We start from the raw sequence: 27,692 nt of genomic DNA, 5'->3' as shown, positions 1-27,692 counted from the left end.
GTCTGGCAGCATTTAAAGTGTCTTAAAAGTCTCCCACAGGGGAGGTTCCCCACCTTTCCAATTAGTCACAACTATCCCTCTTCTTTACAACTGTAGAGGTGGTAAGGATTTTCCTGAAGTCTAACATGGAGGTCTTTTTACTTCAATTTAAATCCCTTCTTCCTTTTTGACCATTAACAGAGAGCAGACGATGCTCTTCTGCCTTAGACAGCCATTTACACACTAGAAGATTATTTATTAGTGGGCAGTTCTTCTAGTTTAACCTTCAAGGTAAATGACTCCAGTGTACTCAGACCTTCCAGAGCACAGCCCTTCCAGAGGTCTCATACTTCTCTTGCTCTCCTGTGGTGTCTGTGCAGATGATCCAAGTATGTTTTGAAGTAGGGCACTGAAAACCAGAGACAGCACTGCCACTAAAGGCTTACAAATGCTGAAGAGAGGGGAAGGATTAACTCATATATTTTGTAGGCTACAATCCTCTTTATCTCAGTCAAACAGCACTGTTTACGATATGGATTGCTATGACTCCTATGTACTTTCCTAGCAGAATTGCTGTCTACACAGGTGCTCCTCATCCTCTATTACTGCAGCTCATTAATCTTGCCTAAGACAGATAGCTGTTGCATGTAAAATAATGGAAATGCAGGAAAAGAAATCAATTGATGTGTATATAATTAATGCCAGTTCAATTGTTTTATGGAAAACAGACCTGGTATAAAACCCCAAGCATTTAAATATTTTTCCCAGTTGATTACATGCTAATTGCCAAAGGTAACTTGCATATTGTGTATCACACCCTCCTTTCAGTCTTCTTCAATCAGACAAGCCACAGAGGTAATATTTTTAGATTTTGTTAAGCATGGCAAAATATCACAAAGTATTCTGGCAGTAGAAAGCTTGTAGGTTTTTTTAGTAAATGTATTTTAAAAACCTGAGGTCTTAAGAAACCGTACTTTTCAGTGACTGTTAAATCACAGAATTTGAGATGTTCCTTACACAACATTCAAAATTCTAACCACTCAGTATTTTTTATTAGTAATGTAAAAATAAATAGAAAATCAATAGCTGACAAAAGAGTAGTAAGTAAATAAAGAAAGAGGATGTGAAGACAGGGCGCAGCCTTTACCACTTAGTAAAGGTCAGGCCTTAAAAGTTAAACTTATCATCATCATATAAACAAGTGAATCTTTGTACATTCAGGAACAAAAATGCAAGCCAAATTGAAAAATAATGAAAAGGAATAATTCTGTAAAGGAAGTGATCTTGATAGACTAATAACTCCAGGTGAGTTCAATGCTGAAATAAAAAATAAGCTAATGTGACCTTGGATATATAAACATGATCTAAAAGTAGGCAGGGTTCTTTATCTTAATGCATATTGTTAGAAGGAATGATTTCAGAATACTGCAAGTGATTCTATTTTTAAAAATGAAAAAGACCTTAAAACCTGAAAAACAAAAGTGCAGACACTTCAAAAGAAAGCAATAGCTCTTGAGGTCTGGAAGTTAGAAACTTTAAGAAGCTCAGTATGTTTGTCTTATAAACTGATTGTAGCCATTAAGTTCTCAAATAAAAAAAAATTGTGCCAGTTTTGCCTCTTTCTGGGTACCATCTGTAATGACAGCCTCCCCTTCTGAAAGTTACTGAAACTTTCCATCTTTTATTTGTTCATCTCTTAGCCAGTGCACTGAGGGGTTCTGCACGCAGCTTCTCAACGCATCGTGCATGTTCGTGGGTGAAGCTACAGAGCAGACAGACAGACAGACAGACAGACAGACAGATGACAGGGTGAATGTGCTGCCAGGCACAGCAGCAAATTCTCCCCACTCCCATCACAGGCACCTGGCGAGTCTCTGCTGTCCAGCTGGTGTCAGCTGGGTGGGAGTCATTGGAGTGATCTGGTCTGTGTCTTGCCAAATTGCCTTCTTCTGAGTCTTGGCATTCTTTTGGGGGGTATTTTTGTGATTGTATTTTTCTGCCATTTGCCAGGTTACTAGTGTTGTCTTAAGAAATCAGTGTCTGTAACTCCATTTTGCTTGCAAGTCTTTGCCTTACCCACTATCAAGGTAACTGTGAAATGTATTAGTCCACAGTAAGCAACAGGTTAAGCTGGGTGATTTGGTAGCCTATTCAGATGTCAGACAATGATTCTATGAAGTAAGCTGTCTGAAGCCCTTTATTAATTTAAAAATGCTTGATCAGACTGTCTAGAGGTGTATAAAGAAAGGAGAAAAGAAAATGGTGAGATTAATATTTGAAAGGCTTTTTCTTTGGTTTTACAGACAAGATTGTAGGGTTCGTCTTCAAAACAGTATTTTGGAATTAAAATTCCACACTGTCAGTCCTTGGAGCTCTGCTCATCATAATTTTAAATAAAACAGTTCCCTCAGGACTGGCAAAACCTCTGAAAAGATCAGTTTCAATGGTAGTCTAATAATAGAAGGGTAAGATAAGTTAAAAAAAAAAGAAAGCTGGATCTCAGTGTGGCATGAGTTACAATAATGTAATATCTAGTAAAATATGTACTGGAAAATGAAGCTAAAGACTTTTAAACTATGAGTATGAACTGTACAGTTAACTAAAACAATAGGTTTACATCTGTATGTTTAGGTCTCTATATTACTGTTGGACAAGTGGCAGCATCCCTGCCTCAGTTCTTTAAGGAAGGAAGTGCAAGTGCCAAGTTCTTTTGATCCAAAGAAATTTTTAAAAGGATCTTTGAGTTAATTTTGAATTGTAGCATCACTGTATAGTGGCAGACCTGCACTCTTGTTCAGTCTGCAAGTTTTACACTCTACGTCGCCTCAGAAAATGGGCAACTACAAGGAAAGGCTGGATAGCAGCATCTCTATAGCACTGCTGTAGTTGCAGCCAATTTATTTATAGCTTTTTTTTTTTTTTCATAAATATTAACTGCATTAGTTCCAGACACACACTTTGGCTTATCCTGGCAGTTAATGTCTTGTCCATAATGACCACTTTCCATGCTCTCATTTAAGAGGAATGGGGCTTTTTATGGCATATAAAAGATATAAATAAGTAAACATGGGGACAAGGGTCACCAAATATAGCTTCCTGGTTCCATTAGCTTTTAGGGAATTTTCTCTTTCTTTTAAGCAACTTATATGCAGTGTCTACCATCTCTTCTTAGTTCCTTTAAACATGAATTTCCAGTTCTTTAGAAGCTTTCTCTATTCTGCAGTCAGAGACAAAGCATTCATTCCTGTTTGTAAATCAGATGTATGTGGGTGTTCTTCTTAGTCTGGATTTTTTTGGCAGAGTGGATTTCCCGCCAGGCAGTTGCAAGTTTGAAGCTGCTTGGCAGTACAGATTTGTCTGCCATCAGGTCTGTGCTTCTGGGGCTCAACTGTTTCTTAATTATCTCATTTAAAGATAGCTTGGGTATCCTTGTCCCACACTGAAGTGTATCAAGTAGATATCTCCAAATCACTGAAGTGTGTGAGGATTTGATTACTGTATCTGTGTCCTCATTTGTATAGCCAGCTCTGTGACTTCACTGCTTACTGGGGTTTGTATTTCTTTGCCATAAACATAACTTTTACTACATCTACCAGTATTTGCACATTTTTGATTGGTAATAATCTTATGTCATGTAATTAAGTCCTGTTGGAAAGACGGGATTTTAATTTTTATGATTTTAATTTGTGACCTTGAAGATGACAGCGTTCAAATTATGATTAGCAGTTCTTTGGTTGTCTGAATTCTATAGTTTGAGATTATAACAGATTTGGTGGATATATGTGATGCATACAGGATTTTTGGTTTGCAAAACAAATAAAAATTTATTTTAACAAATCTCAATTATTTTATGGGGAATCACATAGTAAATATGTATAAGAAATATTATTAGACCATGGTTCAACTCAATTTAAACTTAGCATACTTCCGGCAATTAATTTACTCAAGTTTTAATTTTTTTTTAATGTATAGCTTTGAGTTTTCAAGTAGTACTTGATTAATTCAGGCAAAGAATTAATTAATTCAGGCTCCACTGAAGAAATTAATCTGTTTTCCTTCCTGTATTGTAGGACGTACTCCTTAGAAGTATTTGTTTTTATACCTGAATGATGTTTATTAAATCATGGTCCTGCTACCACAAACATTGCAAAACTGAAATAGCACTTCAAGCCCTAACGCTGTATGTAGAAACAGTTAATTTCTGCCTGTAGATCCATAGGTTAAGCAGTAATATATAGTGTCTTTCATCTGATGATTTAATTCTGCCTTAAAGAACTAACGTATCATCAGAATAGCACTTGATAGGTCACAAGATATCACCTCACCTGAAAATCAAATATATTTACAAATATTCCATAATTGCTGGGTGGAGAGAGGAGGGGAAGAGAGATGGAGAGAATAAAACAAACTCCTAAGATGACCTGAAGCCAAGAGCCAGTTGAGCATTTGGTCTTTGCTATGAAAAGGAAATATCTAAACCTAGTGGCTTAATGTTTTTGGAGGTGACAGATCCCCAGTACATTATAACTTGATATAGGAAACTGCTGCATCAGAAGCCAAATGCAAAGGTACTTTTCTGACTCTTCTGCAAGGGTTTGGTAACCTGATGCAAATAGAAAATCCTGTGGCAGCTGTAAATCGCAGCTTTGTAGGTCAACAGAAGGTATCAGTAGTGTCAGTGGGGACAGCGATTCCATGGTTTTGGAAGTTACGTAGAGCATGTAAAAAATACTTGATTTATCTGCCAGTTATTCATAAAGCTTCATAAATTGATGAAGTGGTGAAGAAGTGAGTAGAATACTCCTCATTACTGAATATCCCTTTAAAAATGTCTTGAGTTTCTTCAAGTAAATCATTAAAATTTTATTTGTTTTAATGTTACCTGAGTGTGAATTTGCTGATAAGACTATTTCAGTCTCAGGTTAAAAGTCAACATGCATTCAAAGACACAGGAACTCTAATTGTCACTAATACAAGAAACAGAGGACGATGCAAGATCAAGTTTCCTCTAATAAGCTGGCAAGTTCAGTTTCCATGCCAATGAGCCTTTTCCATAATGCAAAAAACCTTGGCCTGGCTTCTGCCGCTGCTCTGCTGCTTCATAGAAACACATTATAGATAGGTGTACATTGATTGTTTGGACAGATAAGAGGTGCAAAATGCTCAACAGCATGAAGCCCCCAGAGGTAGGGATAGTGGTGTCATGTTCCAAACTAACAGTTTAATTTTCCTCTGTCATTTAGTCACCCAAAGAAGTTGAATTTGTGGGATGTAAGGATGAGCTGACTATTCAAAACACACTAACCTGATTATTAAAATGAACCGCCCTATACAATGCTTAATTTTATATTTAATTTTTAATTTACATTTCTGAAATTAGAGGGTCAGATTAAACAATTCCATTAGAGGGCAGTAGTCCATGTAGGTACAATGTCTCATGTACCGAATATTTACTTTACAGTTTGCTTCTGAATAACTATGAGCTGTGTTCTGTGTAATATTTTCATTAGTGAAAAGAAGAGAAAAATGTATCTAATGTAATTAAGCGTATTAAAATGAGGAAGAAACATTTGGTAATATACAAGTACAGTAATCAATTTCCTGTCAAATATCTAAAAAAACAAACAAACAAACAACGTGAATGTTTCAGAAATTATTTAAAATATATGCAGCAGCTTTCAGCACTGTGGTATTCCAGTGAAAATCCCAACTCTAAAAGTGTTTTTCTGTATACTTCTGAATTGTAGAATTTGTATACTGTATTACTTTAAGGGAATTTTATATGTTGGTTTTTTTTTGTTTTTTTTTTTAATCATCTTGCTTTTGAATCTGTTTTATTTTGTTAGCATTAATGCTTAAGTCCACATGCAGACTTTGTAGATTTCCAGTCAAGGAATTGCATAAACGTGCACGCTTATTTAGGCACCTTTTAATGATTGAACATTGGAAGTGTGTTGCGATTAGGCAATGATTTCTGAAAAAGGTTTAGGTTTTGTATGAGTTGTATCTTTTGAGACATTTGGTAATGAAACGTAACCCACAAAAGCCTAAATATTTATATTTACTTCATATTTACTTTATTTATATTTACTTATATATACTTTGTATATGTCTAATGCAAACAATACTGCAAACATACCATTTCTTTTTCCATTTGCAGTTGTGTTACTTGATACTACAGCTGCCCTTGGGGAACTAGGATGGAAAACATTCCCTTCAAATGGGGTAAGTCACTCACCATTTTATTCTTATTGTCTTGATTTTGGTTTTCTGTCATGCTGGGAATGAATGGCTATAAAAACTGGGTGGATATTCTTGCAATATGGACTCGTCAGAAAGATTTTAGTTGTTCTCAGGGCTGGAGCAGCCTGTGCTGTCAGTAGGAATAACAGATGTGAGAATGACATGAGTACACATTATTGTGCCCTTCTCTTGATATTCTGAGTCTTAAGAATCTATCTTACTTTAAATCTAACTGTTACACATCATCAAGTTCCATACTAAAATTCCTACATTGGAGGAGTGTGTTATGACTACATTTTTTATTAAATAAAAGGAAAAATCAGATCAATTTTATAAGCCGAAGCAAAGCTAATTATATGAGTGAGGATTAATGTGGACTTTAGCATCTGGTAGAACATCATCAGGGTAGCTTAATCAGAAAAACATTATAAATGTGTTAATGTAATTAAGCCAGTTTAAATAGAGAAAATATTTAAATAGTTTTGGTTTGTTTGGTTTGGTTTTTTCCTGTATTGAACTTTCTAGATTAAAGTATGATATTCCAGTTTAATGTCTTACATGGGTTCATTGTAGTGTAAGTACAGCTTGTTGGGAGGAACTTGACATTGCATACAGAGCCCCAGAGTGTTTGAGGCATCTGGTATACTTGGAGATGGTATTGCCAGGTAATTGTGGAGAGGAAGAATGCTTTTACTTTTGAAGTTCAGCCATCTGTGCTTTGCCAGTGGCTATACATCCAGATCTCATCTTCCCTGTCCACCCAGCTAATGCATGCTACAGAATATCAGAGGTATTTGTAGTTTGACATTTTAATTAAGATACAGTATACTGGAGTATTTAACACCTATTGTATCAGCTTCTGGTTCTGCTGTCACTGTACATATTGTATATCACATTTCTATATTAGCTGGCATTATCTCTCTAAGTCTTGTGTATGAGGTGTATAATTACTTCTCCAAAATGAGTTCAGAGACTACTGTTTTTCTGAGTGAAAAATCCTGTTTCATTTTTATTCTATTGCTTAGTCTATTTCTTGTGGTCTGTTCCAGAAGAAAGTAGAAATTGTCTCTCCTCAGCACCTTAATAATCCATTTTTATAAAATGTCTTCTTTGTCTCTGCCCTCAAGGATTTCAAACAATGTGACATTTCTTAACCTCAGCCTATTTTCTACATTATGGATTACTCTTTTTCGGTGTTTTCCATTTCTTTCTATTCCTAGACATAATTTCAGTTTGTTACAGATACTTCTGCATTTTTCATTTTGTATGCAGCCTCATGCGACCTGAGTTACCATTCTGAAAGTTTTATTTCTTTCAGAAAGCCAAGACAAGGCAAGTACTTTCATACACTGATGAAAAAATACAATGAGGAATTTTTGCTTTAGCAGAAAATAAATGCTGCCATGCACCATGATTAGATAATACATTTGTTCTCTAGCACTGTGATGATCTCCATTGAACTGAGCAAGGAGGTTGGTATTTGGAAAACCCACAAAATGTAATTTGTTACTCTCTATATTCTCAGAAGCTTTAGTACTCCAGTAACAATAACCACAGTATACAGTCATGAAAAAACCCTGCACTCAAAGTTGGTTCAAAACACAGCTATTGCAACATACCTGGTTTGGTTGGTCATACATACCCTTAACATTGGTTTTACAGCATAGTGAGGTTTTCAGGTGTCTTAAGACCTTTTCCATGCTTTAAGAATTGGCAGCACTTATTAGAATACAATGAGTTTACATTTGAGTCAGTACTATTCAACTATTAGAGAATTTTCCAAATAAGCACAATTTTTTTTAAGTACCTAGAATAAATATGTGAGAGAAAAGTAGCATGAGGAAAACATGCAGAATAAGGGGTGTAGGACATAAAATAAGCAGAAGAGGCTAGAGGGAAAACTGAGAAGAACTGAATAAAATAAGTATAAAATAAATATAGAATATGGCCATGTAGGACATAAAATAAGCAGAAGAGGCTAGAGGGAAAACTGAGAAGAACTGAATAAAATAAGTATAGAAATTCAGTAAAGAGAAGCCTGTTGTTAACTCAGGAGGAAAAGATGTGTAAACTGTTAATTATTCTAAGCTGTAGATGGGGTAAAGATTCGTACGTACTTCAAGAAAGAAGTTTTTTGAACAAACTTTTTTTGAAGTTTTACAGGTGGGAGTAAAGGAGCATGATCCATTTAAGAAAGAGACTGAGACATTGGTCACATACAGCAGGAGATGACTGAATAAGCCTTAGGTCAACATCCCAGGAAAGGCTGCTGTTAGTAGTAGGACCCAGTGGCAACGCTGCACCTCTGTTACAGTGCAGAAAGAAGGAAGAAACAAAACCTCCAAACCAGATAATGGAGACAAATTACTTATATGAAGTGATAGTTATTTCTCTCCCTCACTGAGAGTTATGCAGAACTGCTGATGAAAACCAATGTTTGCTGATTTTTCAGACTTAGTGTCATTCTGACAAGCTTCATTAAAATATAATAAATTTACATTTTGGTTTAGATATTTGATCATAGTGAAAAACTTCACCAAACTATTAAAATATGGGAAATTCCATTACTTTGGCTTATAAAATATTAAAGATACCAAATTTAAAAACTGAACTGGAATGTATTTCTAAACCATTTCTATAACTGAGTCTAGGATCCTGTGCCTTACACAAAGGTAAGAAGAAAACTGAGCTTAAAAGTGCTCATGGAATTAACAGAATATGGCATCTGTGTGCTTTTTAACGTCACTTTTGTATGCAGTCTCTGAAACAAAAGGCTAATGTTCATGTTAATTATTACTTGATTAGTATTAAAATAGAAGGCAAAATAGTGGGTTTTGGGGTCAGCTAATAATGCCTGTTATACATACTGATTTAGTAAAGAACAGTAAAACTGTTGTCTTTCTGAATCTTGCACAAACATCAGAGACGACGTTTTATGCCCACGGTGCCACCTAATCTCAGTTACTTATCCTAATACAATTTAGAAAATGGCAGAATTATCAGTGTGATTGAGATGATCACTGCAGAAATAAGAACCTGTTTTGTCTCATAATGGGCATACCAGAATTTTCCCTTTTCCTGGGCAAGAGTGACAGTTTGGGCTTTTGATAGACAGACATTTCATTTCCATGGGCTGCCCAGGGAGGGGGTGGATTCTCCGTCACTGGAGGTTTTTAAGAAGAGACTGAATGCAGCACTCAGTGCCATGGTCTGGGAACCACAGTGGTAGTGGGTCAAGAGTTGGACTTGATGATCTCAGAGGTCTGATTCTGTGATTCTATGATTTTGGTTCAGATATTGCTTGAATCTTACATTTTACCTTAATCTCTTTGTTTTGTTTTGTTTTGTTTTTTGAATAAGTGTGAGTGTGAAAAAATGTCATTGACATGGTTACTGCTCTGGCAAACACTTCTGAGGACAGGAGAATGGGATGATAGGTTTTCTTGACACTATTAGCAGAAGTCATTAATTTACTGGCATACTTGATCACAAAGAATGTTACAATTCAATTAAATAGCAATTGAAATATTGATCCTCGAGTAATACTGAGTATGCCTCAGAGATTTGACACTAACAAGCTATGGTGAAATAGGAGCAAAAAATCAAGAACTATTTTCTGGAATTTGCAGAATCTTAAGCTTCACCTCTCAGAATTTTTATTTATGGTTGATTCCTAATGTAATGTTTGCAAGCTTTCAGCAATTTTGGTAACTTCTAGATCTAGAGGTACCTAACCAAGTAGTAAAAATACAACATAGTAGTTTAGTATCTAGCATTTGTATGCAGTCCTATCATTTAGCTGCAGGGATAAGTCATGTGTAACAGTGCTTTCCTTGGTAATATAATTTGTGATTTTAGTTTTTCATTTTCTAACCAATTATTTGTACTACCTTCCTGAAGTATGAGAATACAATAGTTTTGTCTTACAAATGTGTTTTCATTATTTGCTTGTCAGATTTTTTTCCTTCTGTCTTGAACAAGTAATAAGCGCTTAGAGCTACAAAAAATGCAGCATAAAACATTAATATTTTTTAAGTTGATAGGATCAGCTTTTGTTGATTGAATTCCAACTCCCCTTCTCAGTGATGGGTTGTCTAAAGTTTCTACTTTAATAATGGACATATCTGATACTTCCTATGCTCTTTGGGCTATAGTTCAAAATTACCAATTGATTTATGAAAAAGCATGTGCTCAGCAAATGATCACTGCACTTGAAAATGCTGAACAACTTTGTTGGATGGGTGCAAAAAATGGAAATTAATCCCTTTAAAAATTTCCAAAGAGGATGTCAATGTGAGCTAATGGGCAGGCCAGTTTAGGTTTAGTCTGTGTGAGCCATTATCCAGGCTTCCAGCTGAAAGTCAGTTCACTTACCATGGGGACAAGATTCAAAATTGTTTTTCCCAGGTTTTCTTGCTACAGCCTGCAGTGTTGTGACTGTTAGAAGGGCAGGTCTCTTCTTTTTTTTTTATTTCCTTTTTTTCTTTTTTCTTTTTTTTTTTTCCTTTTTTTTCCTTTTTTCTTCTTTTTTTCTTCTTTTTTTTTTTTTTCCCTTTCTGGGAAATTAAGCATTGTAAAATGATTGATAAAGTTTTGGCAATTAGAGAAAAAAGGAAAAAGCTTGAAAGCCTATCTGAAATGTATTGGTCCAAAACCCTTGCTTATTATTAGCATTAATATTAATGAAATTATGTAGCTTGGGCAGCTCCAGTTGTTGGGCTTATTCCTTCTGACTTTAGTGTAACGTAAAAAAAAATTATAATTATTTCCCACTGCATTAAGCGATGTATCATAATTGTGTGAGCAAAGTTTGCTCATGAAGTATTGTCATAAGGGCCTCTCTATTCTTGATAAACTTATGCAGTAAGTACTCCTTAAGCAGGAGTTAAGTAAGCCTTAAGTAGAAGTTAAGTACTCTACCAATGCCTTATTTTGCATGAACTGAACCTAATTTGCAACTGTTAATTTGGAATAAATTGTTTTTATTTGAAAAAGAAAATCAATAATGAAAAAATATTCTGCTTTTAACAATCTAAATTTTAACCTTTGTGTAGCCATTTCATAAACTCTAAAACCATTTAACAGTGTAATAAATGATACAGGTGACTCAAGACAAGACCATGAGAAATTATTTACATGTGCAAGGGTCTTGTACAAGCTACCTTGACTTGTCATGATAGGCAAGATCTACAGCCTCATCAGTAAATAGGCTACTAGAAGTCTTCTAAATCATTTGACAGCTACGTGAGGAATGAAACTATTTTAGTCCCAGCTCCTGCAGTTATTTGAACAGCTTCCTTGTCAATTAGTAATTTTCTGTTTTAAATGCCTTTCTTCTTTGGAGAATCACTTAAGATTTTCACGACTCTCACAAATAAACAGTTTAGGGTTTTTTTTCTGTTACAGCTTGTTGATACTGAACTTGTCAAAGTACTGATTATTTTCCCCTACCCTCTATGTTAAAGTAATTGTTTTACATTGTATACATCAGTAAAAAATTCACTTTTGAGTTCCTTCTTAGCTACTTAGAAAATATTTCAATAATTTATGGTAACACATTTTTGAAAGGCTTAGTTCTGCTTTTCACCAGTACTCATTTACTAATCTTTTTTTATGTTGTAATCAGAGATGATGCTGAGGTTTTCAAGTGTCAACCTGCAAGCATGTGTTGTAATGTAGCTGCATCCATCATCACCTTCACTTTTAAGAGGTATCTCTGATGGTGTTTGGGCCAATGTGTCTTGGAACATTCTTATACAATACTTAAGTTCTTTAACTATAATATACATTTTCTGAAGTGGTTTGACTATTTTTTAGAGTTCTAGTATGCTTTGAAATCATATGCAAATAAATGACTTACAGAGAATCTTAGGCCAATTCCTTTAAGAACATTTATTCCTGCATTTCATATTATCTACAATCAGAGAGAGAACTACATTTTACAAATATAACAACAAATAAATATTAGAGATTATAGCATAAAAGAAATGAAAATTCTCCTAGTGTGGTTCTCAGTCATTTGTATTTCTCTGTGAAATATCAATAAGATAAGTGGTGCGTATTTGGAAACATAAATTTGCATAGCCACGTGGCTGATTCAAAACTGATTTTATGACTGAGTGTGATTTGAACATTTTATATAGCAGTGTGAATTAAAGTATCATCAATATTTCTACTCTTCTCTTTTAATACTGTAATTATTAGAACGCAATAGATATTTAAATACTTAATGACCAGGAGGAACATTTCATCAGATCACCCTTATAGCAGAGGCTGTAAGATTTCAAGTCTCTCAATTGCATTTACCCAGTAACAAGTATTTCACAGAAATGTATTTTTTTTAAAAGACATCAGGAAACCATAATATCTCATGGTAATTTGTACCATTAGTTACTTAGATCTCTGTTTAAAAAAGGGTTCCTAATGCCAGATTCTTTCTTCTCAGCCTCATACTGTAGTAAAGAAATCCTTTGTTGCTCTTCCTCCTCCTTCTCTGAAATTCTAATAATTGTGCGGCTCTTCTTTTTTGAAAATATGGACACGAGTATGTAGTATTTATAATAATTTTCCTGATTCACTACAGCTACAAATCATCGTGCCACTTTTCTTTACTACTGCCCTGTTAAAACATCAAAGAGATACCACTAGACTTTCTCACCACAGTAATTATTTTGGGAGCTCATCTTCAGTTGATTCTCACTATGACTCATAATTGTCTTCTGGACCTGCAGTTTTATACCACATAGGAATCTATCCATTAGGTAAAAGTGGTATTCGCACTCCTAGATATGTAAATATACATCATCGTTCTGTAAGTGTTCCAGAACAAAATATTTATATTGCCCTGTGTGGCCTTTTGTGTTCTCAATATTTATCAAATAACTTACCCTTGAAAAGTCTGATTAGAAAAAATCTTCAGTATTTTATTTTTGATAGCTAATGTATGATATTTATAATGCTGTATGACTATATGATATACGTTAAAACTTTCTAGTCTCTGTAATCTTTGCTTTAATATTGTAAACTACTTTTAATAATGCATTGTGTGGTACCCAATCTAATTGTTGAAAAAGGTCACAGTATTTTATGTTCATCATAAACTATCTTTATAAATATAGCTTAATGTCAGGATTTGTGGGATGAATAAGATGCTCTTGGGCATTTAAAGTTAAAATTAAGGAATCTAACTGTATTTAGCAGTTCCTAGTCTGCTCTGTGGCTGGAGAACTGTGGCTCTGTGAACAAGGCATCAGAGTTCAAAGACATCCTCTGCTTCTTTAATGGCATATTGTGGTGGGTTTGTCCCAGCCCACAGCTAAGCCTCCATCCACTTGCTGGCTCATTCCCACCAAGCAGGATGGGGGAAATAATTGAAGGAAAAAAGCTTGTTGGTCAAGATAAACACAGTTAAGTAAGTGGGGGAAAAATGTGTTGTAAAGGCAATTGCTCACCAACTCCCACCAGCAGACTGATGCCCAGTCTCCAACCAAAGGCTATTTGGAAAAATCAAACACCTCCAGCCCCCCAACTTTATTGATGAGCATGACATAATATGAGATGGAATACCCCTTAGCTCAGTTGGTATCAGCTGTGCCATCTGTGTCACCTCCACAGCTCTTGCCCACCCTTAGACTACAGAGAGAGCAAAATGAGGCAGCCCTGGTGCTGTGCAAGCACTTCTCAGTAGCAGCTTTAGCTAGTGTGTTATCAGCACTGTCTTGGTCACTAGTCTAAAACACAGCACCATAAGGACAACTACCCCAGTGAGACCCATAAAACATAAGTAAAATGTAAGTTGTGTGCAGGTCAACAGGAAAAATTGCCAATACTACAAAAAGAATCATATCTGTACTTGTTACACTTTTATTCCAAGCAAATAGCTCTGAATAGTCTGTGGAACACAGAGTGGCATCCATATGGTCGGGTGTTGCAGAAGTAGCAAGAAGCAAACTTTTAACCAAGAACTCAGAATTGTTTTGAGAAAAAAGAAGCAAACATAAGTCTAAATTCTTTGCTCTATTACATCAGTTCCACTCCAATAACGATGAAGTTACTAATACAGTTACATCTATGAAAGCTCACCAGCAGGATTTCACAGGTATCACAGAGGCTGTGGTTTTAACACGTTTGATAAAAGGCAGGGATTTGGCTGTCAGAGCATTTAATGAAGAATAAATGAAGAAAAAAAAGGAAGTTAATGAGATTTTTACACAATTTGGAGAATTTACAAAGATGACATTAAGATATATATTTCAAATTACACATTTGAGCTTTAATTTCAACATATCTTGAGAATATGCTCTTTAATGCAATACTTAGAATCCTTTTTGATGGTCAAAATATGTTGTATGAGGAAAAAGGTAAATTAAGGACATTGTTCTGAGATTAATTTTCATCTGCAGGGATGAAACAAGTATATTCAAGATCTAGATAAATGTCTAGGAAAACTTTTTTTTTTTAGAAAAGCTTTTGTTGCTCCTATGAGATTACCTGCCTATGGGAGTCAATTTTCCATGTTTTGTTTAGGAACATCTCTTAGAATCAGAAATATTTCCTTGGAAACTGTATGTCTCCAGAATGGCAGTGCCTTTAGTAATGGTGCATGCCTTAGTTTTTTGTCTTCACCTCTACTTCCTGTTAAAATGTCAAAAGTCTTATGCAGTGTGAAAACTCTGGACACAAAATTAGCTTTGACTTTGCTGGGAATTTCAGTACCTATTGGATAGATGCAGGGTTGCCAGAGCATGTTCCATCTGAAATGATTAAATTCTCAAAATTGGACAGGCACTGTGAAGAAGAGATAATGCCATCCTTAGTTTTTTGTACATGCATTTGGGCAGTTTTTTGATTATTTTGTCATTTGTTTTGTGTGAAGAAACATCTAATCACAGATTCTACAGAGGATAGCTATTGGCAAAATATGTGGTTGTGTTTTTATTTGGATACCACAAAAGTATTTGGGCCCAATTTGTGCCTGCCACTGTTCAGTCACAGATCTAAAGCATTCATAGCCTGAACAGGAGATATAATTTGCTTTAAATTTAAAAGCAAACAACATGCTTATAGGAAAGCAAATGGAATGAAAGAGGATTAAAACCATATTTGAATGGTTTAGTACAGAACATCTATACTTAAATAGTAGTCTATAATAGTAAAACAATAGAAGTAGTCTCTAAATTTCTCATCCAAATGCATTTTGTTGTATTTTTAATGCATTATGTAGTAAGCCTGAACTTTATGATAGTATTTTTGCATATACTTTTTGCATTATTTTCCCATTTGTGTTTAATTAGATGGTGATGTATACAAATAGATCCCTAGTAAAGGCAGAATTTCCTGTATATAGCTGGAACTATGTACCATCTGTGAAGCAGAAGCATTTTTCTTACAGGTTTTGTAGTAAATGACTGCTTAGTAGGTTGTCAAGTTAGGAGCTTATCATCTCCATTTCATCATCCATGATTATTCAAGTATTTAACATAAAAGATAGAAAGGGGGTTGAAATCCATGTTGAAGCCAAATGGCTGAAAGGTATCAACTTCATAATGAAGTTGTATGACCATTAATGAGTTGGATTCTTTCTTGTCCAAGATCATAAAATCATAGAAACACCATAGAATGGTTTGTGTTGGAAAAGACTTGAAAGATCATCTAATTCCAGCTCCCCTGTATGGGCAGGGACACCTTCAACTATCCCAGCTTGCTCAGAGCCCCATCCAGCCTGACCTTGAACACTTCCAGGGAAGGGGCATCCACAGGTCCTCTGGGCAACCTGTGCCAGTGTGCTCATAGTGAAGAATTTATTCCTAATGTCTGACCTAAATCTACCCTCTGCAGTTTAAAGCCCCTTGTCCTGTCACTACATGCCCTTGTGTTCCTCCCCAGCTTTCCTGTAGGCCCCCTTTGGGTACTGGAAGGCTGCTATAAGGTGTCCCCAGACCCTTCTCTTCCTCAACAATAGACAACTGTAAACAATAAGCACAATAATCTACTTTTTCAGATGTGCAGCTCCACAATCCTGTATTGTTTCTTCAAAAATACATTGATTGGAATTTAAAATAAATCAGAGTATCATACATGGGTTGCACTTTCTATGTACTCAGTGCATGAAAAATAACTTTTAAATCTTTGTAGGTTTCACATGCATGTCTTGCATTCAGAAGTTTACAGTATCTTGGCTTTCCAAAAAGGGCATCAAGAGGAAATGACAATTTAGTGAAAATTAACACATTCTTGTGTTTTTTCTGTAGAGAAAGTATCATGTTTTGAGACGAAAACATACTGGGTTGAGGGAGGAAGAATGATTAATTGAAATTGTGTGGAGTTTATTGTCAGCAGTGTTGATTTACAAAATTTTTATTGTTTCTGCCAATAAGTAAATACTCTGAAATTCAAAAAATTCACTCATATCCATCCCCAATTAAATATAATGTTCTTGTGTTGAAATTCAGCATTCACTGTGAACACACATGAAGCTATAAGGAAATTGGGTATTGCCTTCATTACAAAGTCATGGAAAAAGAAAGTGGAAGAAAAGCAATATTTATGGAAATACCAGGTGCATAGTGAACATCTCTCTATCTGAACCATTGTATTTTTAGAAACTAAGGACCACTATACTGAACTCCTGGGAAACACCCTTTGGAATTCCTGTGTGCTTAGGAAGTGATCTCATAAATGCTTAAGCAGCTGATAAATATCTAGGTATTATGGAAACCAATCTTACTGGATTTTTTTAAAAATACTTTTTTGGGGGGGGTTTCTTTTGGGGTGTTTTGTTTTGTTTTCTCCCCCAAGAGAAACAGGTAAAAGTGGCAGGAGCAAAAGATTTTCCACTGTCTCAGGACCATCAGTTGCTCTCTTCATCAATCAGAGGAAACTCTAGGCAAACTTCTGCTTTCTTTTTATCGGACAGTAGTCTGACTTTGTATTGGAATTAGAGTTAGAAAAAAATGCAAACCAGTCAAAACCAAACCAAACCAAAAAAACAAACAAAAATCAAACACCCTAGCTTTAATTTTGTACCTTTTACAGTGATTAAAATATATGGAATGAATTCTTGAAATTACAAAAAAATAACCAATCCAGAATTTTTAGGGATTCTCTAAATCTCTATTAAATACTTGAGCACCCACAGAGTCCTTCCTTGAAAATAGCAGTAAATTAGCTATGTTCTGATGGTGCTTTAAATTATGTTACATGGATCCCAAGAGTTTTAACTGTTGTAAGGTTGGAAAGATTGTATATAAATGGTTTTTCTGCTGTACTGGTGCTTTCGCCAAGCGGATCTTAACACAGCAATTAGGAACAGTCTGGAGCACAGCTAAATACCTCTCTGGTTCTTGGAGTTCTTTCAGTTGAAGTGTTGAGACAGACTTTTCCATTTGTTTTTGAGAAAGTGTGGAACGAGAAAGACTATCACTACCATTTTGCCATACCTGCAGTCTTAATGTTAATTGCAGTCTTTAAGGGCTTAATACATTTGATTTTCTTCCTTGTCGGCAGTCAGAGTATTTTCTCTGCTTTTTCTTGCTTCGCTTCTTTTCCTTTGTCTGTACTTTATCTTCTGTCAAAAGGTCCCTGTTTTACAAGCTTCCTCAGTGGCATGTCCTCCCTTGTCAGTGATTTCATGCTAAAAGCTCGAGTGGATATATAGGCTATGACTATTGCTAGCTAAAAGATGGCCCAGAACCAGCAGTTAGTAGAATAGTGTTGGATTGTGCACACTTCTTGCCTATTGACCTGCATGCTGGTTTGAAGTGATCCTGTTTGATGTCTCTAAGGCAAGTCTTCCATCACCCCAGGGCTGAGTTGAAATCCCAGCCTTCTGATAATTTACACTGTAGCAAAACTAGGCCTCAGACTACTGAACAAAATTGCTCCAGCTGGACTGGCAGAACAGTGTTGAATATATTTGTCTCTGAAGTGCAAAAAGGTTTGCAGATAGTTTATTGACTGCTAATAAAGAAAATTAATTTATTTCTAATAATCAGAGATCTGTGAACCGGAAAGAAAGCCAGTAGAAAATCCAAGTATGTGTGAATACGTTCCAAATTTAAGAGGATAATCCTTCACTGTTGTATTTAATAAAAAAAAATCCCTTCTGAAGAGTTTAAAACATAGTACCTGACTTCCAGAAATAAATTGAAAGATCAAAATGCTTTTGCATGTAGAGTAACATTTGAAGAATGCAGATGTTTGAAGTCACTTTTTGATTTGTTTTGCTAAGACAAGCATATAATACATGATTAGAAATGAATGGTCTCACTTATCAGAATGGGATAGGTTTCATTTTGTATTTCTGGAGTTTTGATAATCCTGTTTTCTTCTAGAAGCAGCCAAAAGTTTTTCAGTGACAAGATGAGGTGGAGGTGAATCCACCTACGCTCTTAAAAAAACCCAGCCAAAAATAAAGATTTCCAAGCAAAGCTATCACAAAGTCGAACAAATATGTATGAATCCAACTGGCAGGTTATTTTAAGAAGTCTAATATTTCTTTGGAACTGACTAGTAGTGTTAAAAAACTGTGCATATTGCAAAGTTGAAAGAAAAAGTAACAAGGTTTAAGTTAGCAGACACAACAGCCAAATTATGTGATGGCATGCTCAATATGGCCTTGTTCAGTGATTTCTCTGCACGTCTGTTAGAACTTCTTGTCAGCTTTCCATACTATGAGGACTAATCCAAATGTCTTTTTTTTTCTTTAGGAAGATCTCATTTTTTGTCTGTTAGCTAACTGGTGGATGTGCCAGTATTATACCTGTGAATACTTAGTTATGAAGTGGTATTAGATATGTAATTTATACTACGACACTTGGCTAGTAATGTTCAACTTACTGTACCATAGATACTACTGTACATTCCGTTGGGTCATGGTATATCAGAAGAACATTGCTAATAATTTTATATCAAAATAGTTTAAAAGGCTAATAGAATTCATTATTAACATGAGCATAGCTAAGGAGATTGCTTTGGTTCCCTGTTTCATGTGGGATCACTAATGGGATTGACTTTAGCTCCCTAATTCTTGCCACGATGATTAAGGGGATTTGTTTAAACACCCCATTTCATGTGGTACAGCTACTGTAAAAGGATTAGTTGTGGATTCCACTTTCACGTGGGAAAGCTAAGGGGATTAGTCTTAGCTTTTCATTCCATGACACAGTAGCTAAGGGCAATTGCTTTTGCTGCCCATGTGGTTGCATCAAGATTTTTCTTGCCATTTCAGCTCTTGTTTCAGTTTCTTTTCTCCTGTTCTAACTGCCCAAAGTATTCCAAGTAAATTCATTTCAAACTGTCTGCCCTGCAGTTAGAAGTCCTGTGAACCATACTAAACGTTTTATTGATTAATGAGAAGTGATGAAATTCCATGTGTTTTTCTGCTGTTCCTCATTGAAACTCAAACATTTATTAGTATTTCTTTGGATAAAATCAAGTATAGGAATTGCCATAACCAATCTCACTGCTGAGCCATCTGATGCAGTGTTTGATTTCTGACAATGAACATACCCATGAGCTTCAGCTTTAGATGAAGAACTCAGAAGACTATTTACACTGCTTGCTGGAGCAAAACTGCAGATTCTTGAGCAAGTCCAATGAAGGTATCACCTGAGCCACAAACAGTATAAGTTTATTTAGTGCTACAACAAATCCAAGCCAACAGGCACTCCAGAAGAGCAAGGATTGTTAGCTAGGAAGCAAGTCCCTAGACTTGGGTGCTCTCAGAAACTCTCTGTATGTGTTTGCACAGTGTTTCTTCTGTGACAACACCATTAGAAAAAACTCCAAGGCCTTTGTACCACATTGCATTATGCAGCTAACACAAATTACTATTTTTGAACCACTAAGAAGCAAATGTCTGTTTATAATCTCAAAACAGGTACTTCATGCACAGCTGATTAATATATGTCTATGCTGTTAAATAAACCAGGATCTGTGCCCTGCCTTTGAAGGTGTCTCCAGAAAGTTGTTTTAAGTACTTGTTTTTGGCTGAGTCTCTAACTAGGCGATGAGGAGATTTTAGTCTATAAATTCAGAAAGTAAGGAGCTTCTTTCTTTGTCAATCTATTTTTGTATCTCTTTTATTGCTATATATTTGTGTACTGCACTTGGTTAAAACCTTAGATTTTTTCTTGCAAAAGTTATTTAACAGGTGCCTGTTTTTAAAGGTATAAGTATTTGTTTTGAAGTAGTGTACTTAAGGTTAAAAAAGTATTTAAATTCTGTGAATAACTGGCCTGTATATCAGTATTGTGTCAGAATACATATGTATGTAACCAATCATAAAAAAACGTTAGCTTTTAGTTTAATAGCTATCAGCTTACTACAGGCCTCATCCATGCCACTTTCTAGAAGAAGTCCCTGTCTGGCTTGGACTATCAAGAGTTACCACGCCCAGAAAATATCTTGGGAATTCGCTAGTTTGTAAAGATCAGATCCACACTGGAGATTGCTAAGAAATAAGAAATACAGATAGTAAGAGTGCCAGTGTTTGAGCTTACTACCTTAGGCCTATCTACTGCCTGGGTACAGAAATAGCCTTAAGGACAGTGTTCTTTCAAGAATACATGCAAGAACACTTGCTGTTTTCCAGTTTTGGTCCTGCAGAATGGAATACAGCAGAACTATTTCAGCAGCTGCTTGCTGCTGTTACCAGCTGGCAGCTCAAAGGCTCTTTATTATATGTGTGGTCTTATATATACAGTCATGTATATGAACATGAGAGTTGTGCAAAAAGACATATACTCCTCTAGGATTGTGTGTGCTCAGATGTGGTCCATTAAGTTGCTCAATTACCTGTTTTGAGATTATGGCACATTCTGGAATCTCTTTCATGTTTTCTGTAGCTCAGTAGAACTCAGTATTTGATTTTGTCGCTCCAGTACCTTAACTCAGCTTCGAATTTCCCTTTGTGTCTAAGAGTAAAATACTACAAAACAATAAAAAAATAAAGTTGATTTTGTGTGAAATTTTGCACATTTCTGAAGAGAAAAAAGAAAAGTGCAATGTAGAATTTCTCTGTGAAACAGTAGCCTTCCAAATACTGTATATCTTGAGCCTTTTGTGGAATAGATAGTAGTAGGTTAAGACAAACATGCAGCAAAGCACCTCAGTAAAAAAAAAAGTTCTCTGTAATGTATTTAAAGTAGCAGTGCTATGAGAAATTTGATTTTAACTCAAGTTGAGCTGATTTACCTACAGTATAGGATCAGTGCCTGATGAAGATGAAAACACCTTCCCCATGTGGGTCAGTGTGGGAAATTTCCTGAGGGAAAATGTTTTGTTCTTCAGAATTGTTTTGATTTATATACTGAAGACAGTTTTAAGGGTAAAGGATTTCCTTCTTTGACTTCTACAGAAGAGCAGGGAAAGAGTTACTGCAGTGGCTTTAATCTGAGTATTCCTTCCTTGTGAGATTTGTCATGAATCTGCAACCTGGTTGCCTGAGCTAGAGGTAATTTACAGTCTATGATTATTACATTTTATATTTCTTGTCTCCCTTGGATTAATATAACTTCCTGCATATATTTTAAAGTTACAAATATACAAAAAATATAATACTAGGGATAGTAAGTTTATCAGAAGAAATGGTGTGAGTTTTGTGTTAGAGGAAAGTTTGAATCTTTATGGAGTGTTAAGGCAGGTTTTCCACTGCTATCATATTTATGCCTTTTGGTGTAGCACTATTTTATATAGTAAGGCTTTCTAAAACTTTCATGTGCATACATTTTGTGCCCAGAGAGTTGGTGCTAGTCAGAAAAAAGGCAGAACTTCAGTGAAGACAAATAGAGACACAGGAACATTTACTAAGAGTAATGACTTGTAGTTGTTGTTTTTTTTTTTTAATGCCCAAAATAGGATAATAGCAGTAACTATGATGCATAGCTATAGTCAACTGCATCACATTATGCAGAGGAAAGAGGCCTAGAAAGCTTTTTTGGCTTTCAGCCCCAGGAAAAAAGTTCTCTTAAGCTGTTCCATTGAAAACAAGTTTTTTCTTTCCAGTATTACTCTTTTCCTTCTCTTAAAAAGCAAATCCATTAAATATTAGTGATATGTTGCCAGTAAGCAAAGAACCCAACTTTACTGTGGTCAACAGAGATCTCTTACCAGCTCTTGGAAAATTTCACTGCAGACATTTAAACTGAAACTTGAAAATTTTTGAGAGCAGTCCAAGGATGATTTAATTTTATATGAACAGTAGTTCAAAATTTCCTAACATTTTAGCGCTCTGTGAACAGTTCACAGAAACTTTATAATTGTGTACAACATCACCAGCATCCTGCTGATTCATAGGAATATATATATTTATACTTAAATATATATGTTGGCTAGACATGATTTTTAACTTGTCTTCTAGTAATAGGATGAAAAAATGTATTAAGATTTTGTTTACAATTTTTAGAAGTCAGGTAGGAAATTCTTTTGGTAATCTTCTAAATTTTAGCTAAAATAAACAGTTGCATTTGAAATGATAGTTTTAATTCCTTTTTTAGAGTTGTAATTTTAAATACAACTGTTGTTGGTGCTATAGAGAAGGACTGCAATATTGTCAAAGAAATGTGCAATGAGTGTTAAACTGCTTCAGGAACAATGTACTTTGCTGAAGCCACTATTTGCTGCTTTTACTGAAAGTGAAATGTGTTAGCTACTAAGTTGTGATCTAAGAATAAAGTCAATGATATTAAAGATACTAAAAGTGTTTCTGAATATTATTGAAATATTGTTTGTGTGCAATTATGTGAGTAATTTTATACAGTGTTTCGCTTACTTTGAATAGAAAGCTTTTTTGTTTTGTTTTTCTGTATATTGATTTCTTTAAATTTCACTTTATTACAGGAGTTGAATGTTTGTTACTAATTTTTTATACACTTACTTTTGCACTGATCTGTCAAAGCTGGTTGTTTAAATTTTAGGAATGATGGTATGTAATTCTTCTACTTCCTTGGAATGGGGAATCTAAATAGTGTTGCGGACTGTCATAAAACAAGTTCTGCTTCAACTAAATCACACCTGGATTCCTTGGAAGTGGAATTCAACAATGATCAGGTATTGTGTGATTCATATGGCAAAGGAAACACATCAGTGTAAAGTTCATATCCTGATACGATTTGTAGTTACTTTCATTACCCTTGGGAATATGGCATTAGAAGAAGAATACTTTTATTCAAATTTTAGTTTGTCTAAAATAATGCCACATCTAATACTGACTGATATGATATTTGAGACAGCAGTTTTCTTAATCCCAGGATTTTTAAAAATCCTTTTAAACAATAAAGTACCTTTGGAGACCTTAAATTAAAGGCAAATGTAAAGTTCTTACCATTTGTGGACTTCTCTGCTCTTTTTAACTTATTAAAGAAAACAGAGGACAACTTTTTTTTTTTTTTTAACTACTTTCTGGTGAATGCAGAAGGAATAGGAAGACTGTCTCGGCCACCATCTGCAAATGGTGTAGATGCAGATGGCATCTGGCATACCTGATAGAACTCCTTGGTCTACAATGTATGCCAAATATATAAATGTCTATGTCCTTTTTACCTTATAAGGTAAGAGTGGGTGATGTGGAAAGTAGACACCTCAAAAATGCGTGAACTACAAGAAACTGCAGTACCATCTTTGAACCATTCATTTAGAGAAGTGGCATGCGTTAAATCATGGAATCATAGAATCATTTTGGCTAGAAAAGACCTTGAAAATCATCAAGTCCAACCATTAAACTAGCAGTGTCAAGTCCTCTATGAAGCCATTTCCCCAAGCACCACATCTACACATCTAGATACGGGGGTTGGACTAGATGACCTTCAGAGGTCCGTTCCAACCCAAATCATTCTGTGGTGCCATAATTCGGATACACGTCTTTTAAATACATCCATGAAGAGTGACTCCACCAATTCCCCAGGCAACCTGTTCCAGTGCTTACCAACTTTTTTGTTGAATTTTCTCTAATACCCAATCTAAACCTGAGAATTCGAACAACCCCAGTTCCCTCAGATGCTCCTCATAGGACTTGTGTTCCAGACCCTTCATCAGCTCTGTTACCCTTCTTTGGGCACACTCCAGCACCTCAAGGTCTTTCTTATAGCAAGGGGCCCAAAGCATAACACAGTATTTGAGGTGCTGCCTTGCCAGTGTTAAGTACAGGGGGACAATCACCTCCATAGTGCTGCTGGCCACACTGTTTCTGGTACAAGCCAGGATGCTTTTGGCTTTCCTGGTCACCTGGGGACCCTGCTGTCAGCTGACACCTCCGTGACCTTTTCTGCCTGGCAGCTTTCCAGCCACTCTTCCCCAAATCTGTAGCGTTGCATGGGGTTGTTGTGGCTCACATGCAGGACCTGGCACTTGGCCTGATCCAGCCTGTCCAGATCCTTCTGCAGAGCCTTCCTACTCTCAAGCAGATCAATACTCCCACACAACTTGGTGTCATCTGCACACTTACTGTGGGAACACTTGATCCCTTCATCCAGATGAGTGATAAGATGCATCTTACCAAAAGTAAATTCCTCCAGCTAAAATGAGAATGGGTGCAGGACAAAGAATATGAGCAAAAGTATTACAGCTAATTGCCTCTGAAAGTTGAATGCAAATATTTGGGCCTGTGTTTATCATCTAAACTTAGGTTCATCTGGTACCATGCTGGGCATTTAGCTTAATCTATAGATTTGCACGAGGGATTTATAGCGTTTTCCATGAGAGTTACAAGCATGCCAGAGCAGACTTTTTATTAATGTGAAAAAATTAGAATCTTTAACTTCAGGTATGAATGTTTTAGTGCACTTAAGGTTTTCAGTGTGCCTCCGTGGATCTAACTTTTCATTTGCCTTGGATAAGACATATGCTGCTTAGAGACGTTTTGTCAGGAATCTGTATCAGTGTACAAGTTATGCAAGTGTTGCTCAGAGTGCAACTGGAAAGACCAACATTTGAAGGATAAGGGAATTCAGTAAAAAATTTTTAGCTGAAAATTAATTTCTTTGTCCATACAATTCTTAAATAAAATTAAAACCTAAGGATTTTCTTCTTAAGTGAATTAATAGGTTTACGTATCTTATAAAAAGAAAACTTACTATAGTTTTAAAGACCCTGTAGACAAATGACATAAATAAGATTTTATTTTCTTGGAATCTGATTCTAATTTGAGAATTCTCAACAATGTCTCCTTGCCCCCTGTAGAAATATTGTGCATTCTTTTCTATTGCAAACACGATGAGAATTTTCTTCAAGCCATGTGAGAAAATACTTTTTGGATCTGGTATTGTACCTTCTTAAAGAGTTGTTGAAAAGTTTAGATTTCAGCTACCTAAGAGAAAAAAATAACACTGCACAAAAGTACTAAAGGAATTTTGTTGGAATTGGTAAAGAATAAAGGAGTTATCAACACATGCCACATTTTTAATCGGATTTTCTTTGTAGACAGGTAATGAAATACGTTATCCAGCAGAAAATTCACAACGTTTTAGGTAATTGTGACTCTTATCAGTGTTGTCTCTTTCAGTTTAAATTAACTAAAATACAATTTTAGGTGAAGAGAGCATTTGTTAAATCAGTAAGTTGCTGACATGTAAGTAGCAGTAATGTTATTATAATATATAAATATCCATAGATCGTTCTTGATGATCATGCATGTCTTGTGGTATGCTGCATTTTAGAAACTGCTATTATATCCCAATTGTTGTAAATCAGGCCTTTTTTGTACCCTGCTGTCTCCCAAGTTTTCTGGCTACATTTGTCAGTTCATTTGGCTTCTTTCTACTCCTTTCCAATCTGTCAGCAGGCTTGCAACATTTTCATTTCTGCTAGCTGCATTGGTTGAATTCCCCTCAGTGTTCAATCTGTTCTGCAGTCATTTTGCCACATTCTGCGCTGAATTTGTAATTGTCTCTATAAATAGTAACTGACATTTGGTCAGTTGGAAAATGGGACAACTAAGAAACTATGATGACATTAGTTTAATGTACTTAAAAACGGAGAATCACAAATAGGATGATTTAATAATAAAGCACATAATTTTTGACAACAGTGTTATCATTGCATTTTCTGAGTTGAGGGAAATTCTGCTTTTTTTGGAAAATACTAATACCTTGTAATTCAATGTAATTTCCATCTGTAAACTTTCACCACCATCCATAAAGTATCCCTAACTACAGCTAGACTGCAAGATGTCATGATCCCAGTTTTCAAACAGAGTCAGGGTATGCTCCCTTGTCCAGGGATACCTTGTCAAGGTATCTCCCTTGTCCACATCATCTAAATCAGGTTAACTGGGAGGTTTTATTATTGCCCATGTATGTTTATATTGTTGTATCAGTTGATTATGTTCTGGGACTGCAATGCAGTGCATTAGGTTGATCACAGAAAAACAAACTGTTTCAAAACAGAAGTGTTTTCAGTCTGTTGGAATCTTCTTTGCAACTTGATCTCAGTGTTAAAGACTGATTATATAATTTTAAGTAACTTGATTTTAAAATTCTGTACCACTATAAGCACATGTGCCCATTTATAAGTATATGTAGATATGAAACTAAAAATATGAAATTGTGATGGAATTACCTATATGAAATTATATTGCAGGATTTATAAGAGCCATGGGAAAATATATTCAATACTTAATTCAGTTCATCATCAGCACTAAACCAACTGAAGAAACCAAAGTAATAGAATTATTTTAATCTATGAAATATGGTGTTCTGTGTTATGATTCAAGTTTACTTATGAGATTTCCTGAAAACTACTGCCATTCTCCTAAGACAGTTATTAGAAATGAAGAAACCGAAATTCTAGTAGCATTTATCAAACCATTCATTTCACTGGAAACACCAGCGTGCTTGGAAGGAACAAGAGGGTAAGGGACCTCTTTATGAATTATTGTGTGACAGACTGCAAAAAAAGGGGATCAACAAATGCAAGAAACAGCACTGACCATTAATATGAAAAAAAAAAATTAAAAAATCACAACCATACAAGTCAGAGCTTGAGAAAGTAGCTAAGTATACTTAGTATCAAGTATTCCCAAGTGCACTAAAAACATAGAGTTGAGAAAAAGCAGAAAGTTGTTTTTGGGTGAATGCTGATTAGCTGGGTGCTTTAGAAGACAGTGTCTTCTGTTTCTTGTTTATATCCTCATGCAAAGAAACAAAGGAGTATTACTTGTCTGTATTAACTACTATTCTTCCTACCAGGAAACTGAAGTTTGAACTGTTAAAAAAAAACAAAAAAACCCCTGAATTTTATTCTGTTAAAAAATGCTTTAATTAAGAACTGTTTATACAGATAAATATTAACCATTTGAGGTCTTGTGATCAAGAAATATAAATAGTCTAAATAAAATTACTGGCTTTTGGGCCTTTATACTGAGACTTCGTTTTACTAAAAGACAACCCAACTGGGATATTTAAAGATACTGGGTTTTTTTTCTAGGAAAGGAATAACTGCTGCACAAGAAATATGACATAGCTGTGGCCATCATT

General features: G+C 35.4%; 1 protein-coding gene across 2 annotated transcripts in view; it reads left to right on the top strand.

Annotated features, from left to right (window-relative positions):
* EPHA6 (EPH receptor A6) overlaps nt 1–27,692 on the top strand; it is a 445,064-nt gene that overhangs the window by 27,532 nt on the left and 389,840 nt on the right. For both annotated transcript variants that reach the window (XM_071756858.1, XM_071756850.1), the window contains exon 2: nt 6,140–6,204. In XM_071756858.1, the coding sequence (XP_071612959.1) occupies nt 6,140–6,204 (65 nt within the window). The remainder of the gene's footprint in view (nt 1–6,139; nt 6,205–27,692) is intronic.

The sequence above is a fragment of the Heliangelus exortis genome, chromosome 1 (genome assembly GCF_036169615.1).
Source record: "Heliangelus exortis chromosome 1, bHelExo1.hap1, whole genome shotgun sequence".
Classification (NCBI taxonomy): domain Eukaryota; kingdom Metazoa; phylum Chordata; class Aves; order Apodiformes; family Trochilidae; genus Heliangelus; species Heliangelus exortis.
The sequence above is the reverse complement of the archived record's forward strand: the minus strand, read 5'-3'. Positions and strand labels throughout refer to the sequence as shown.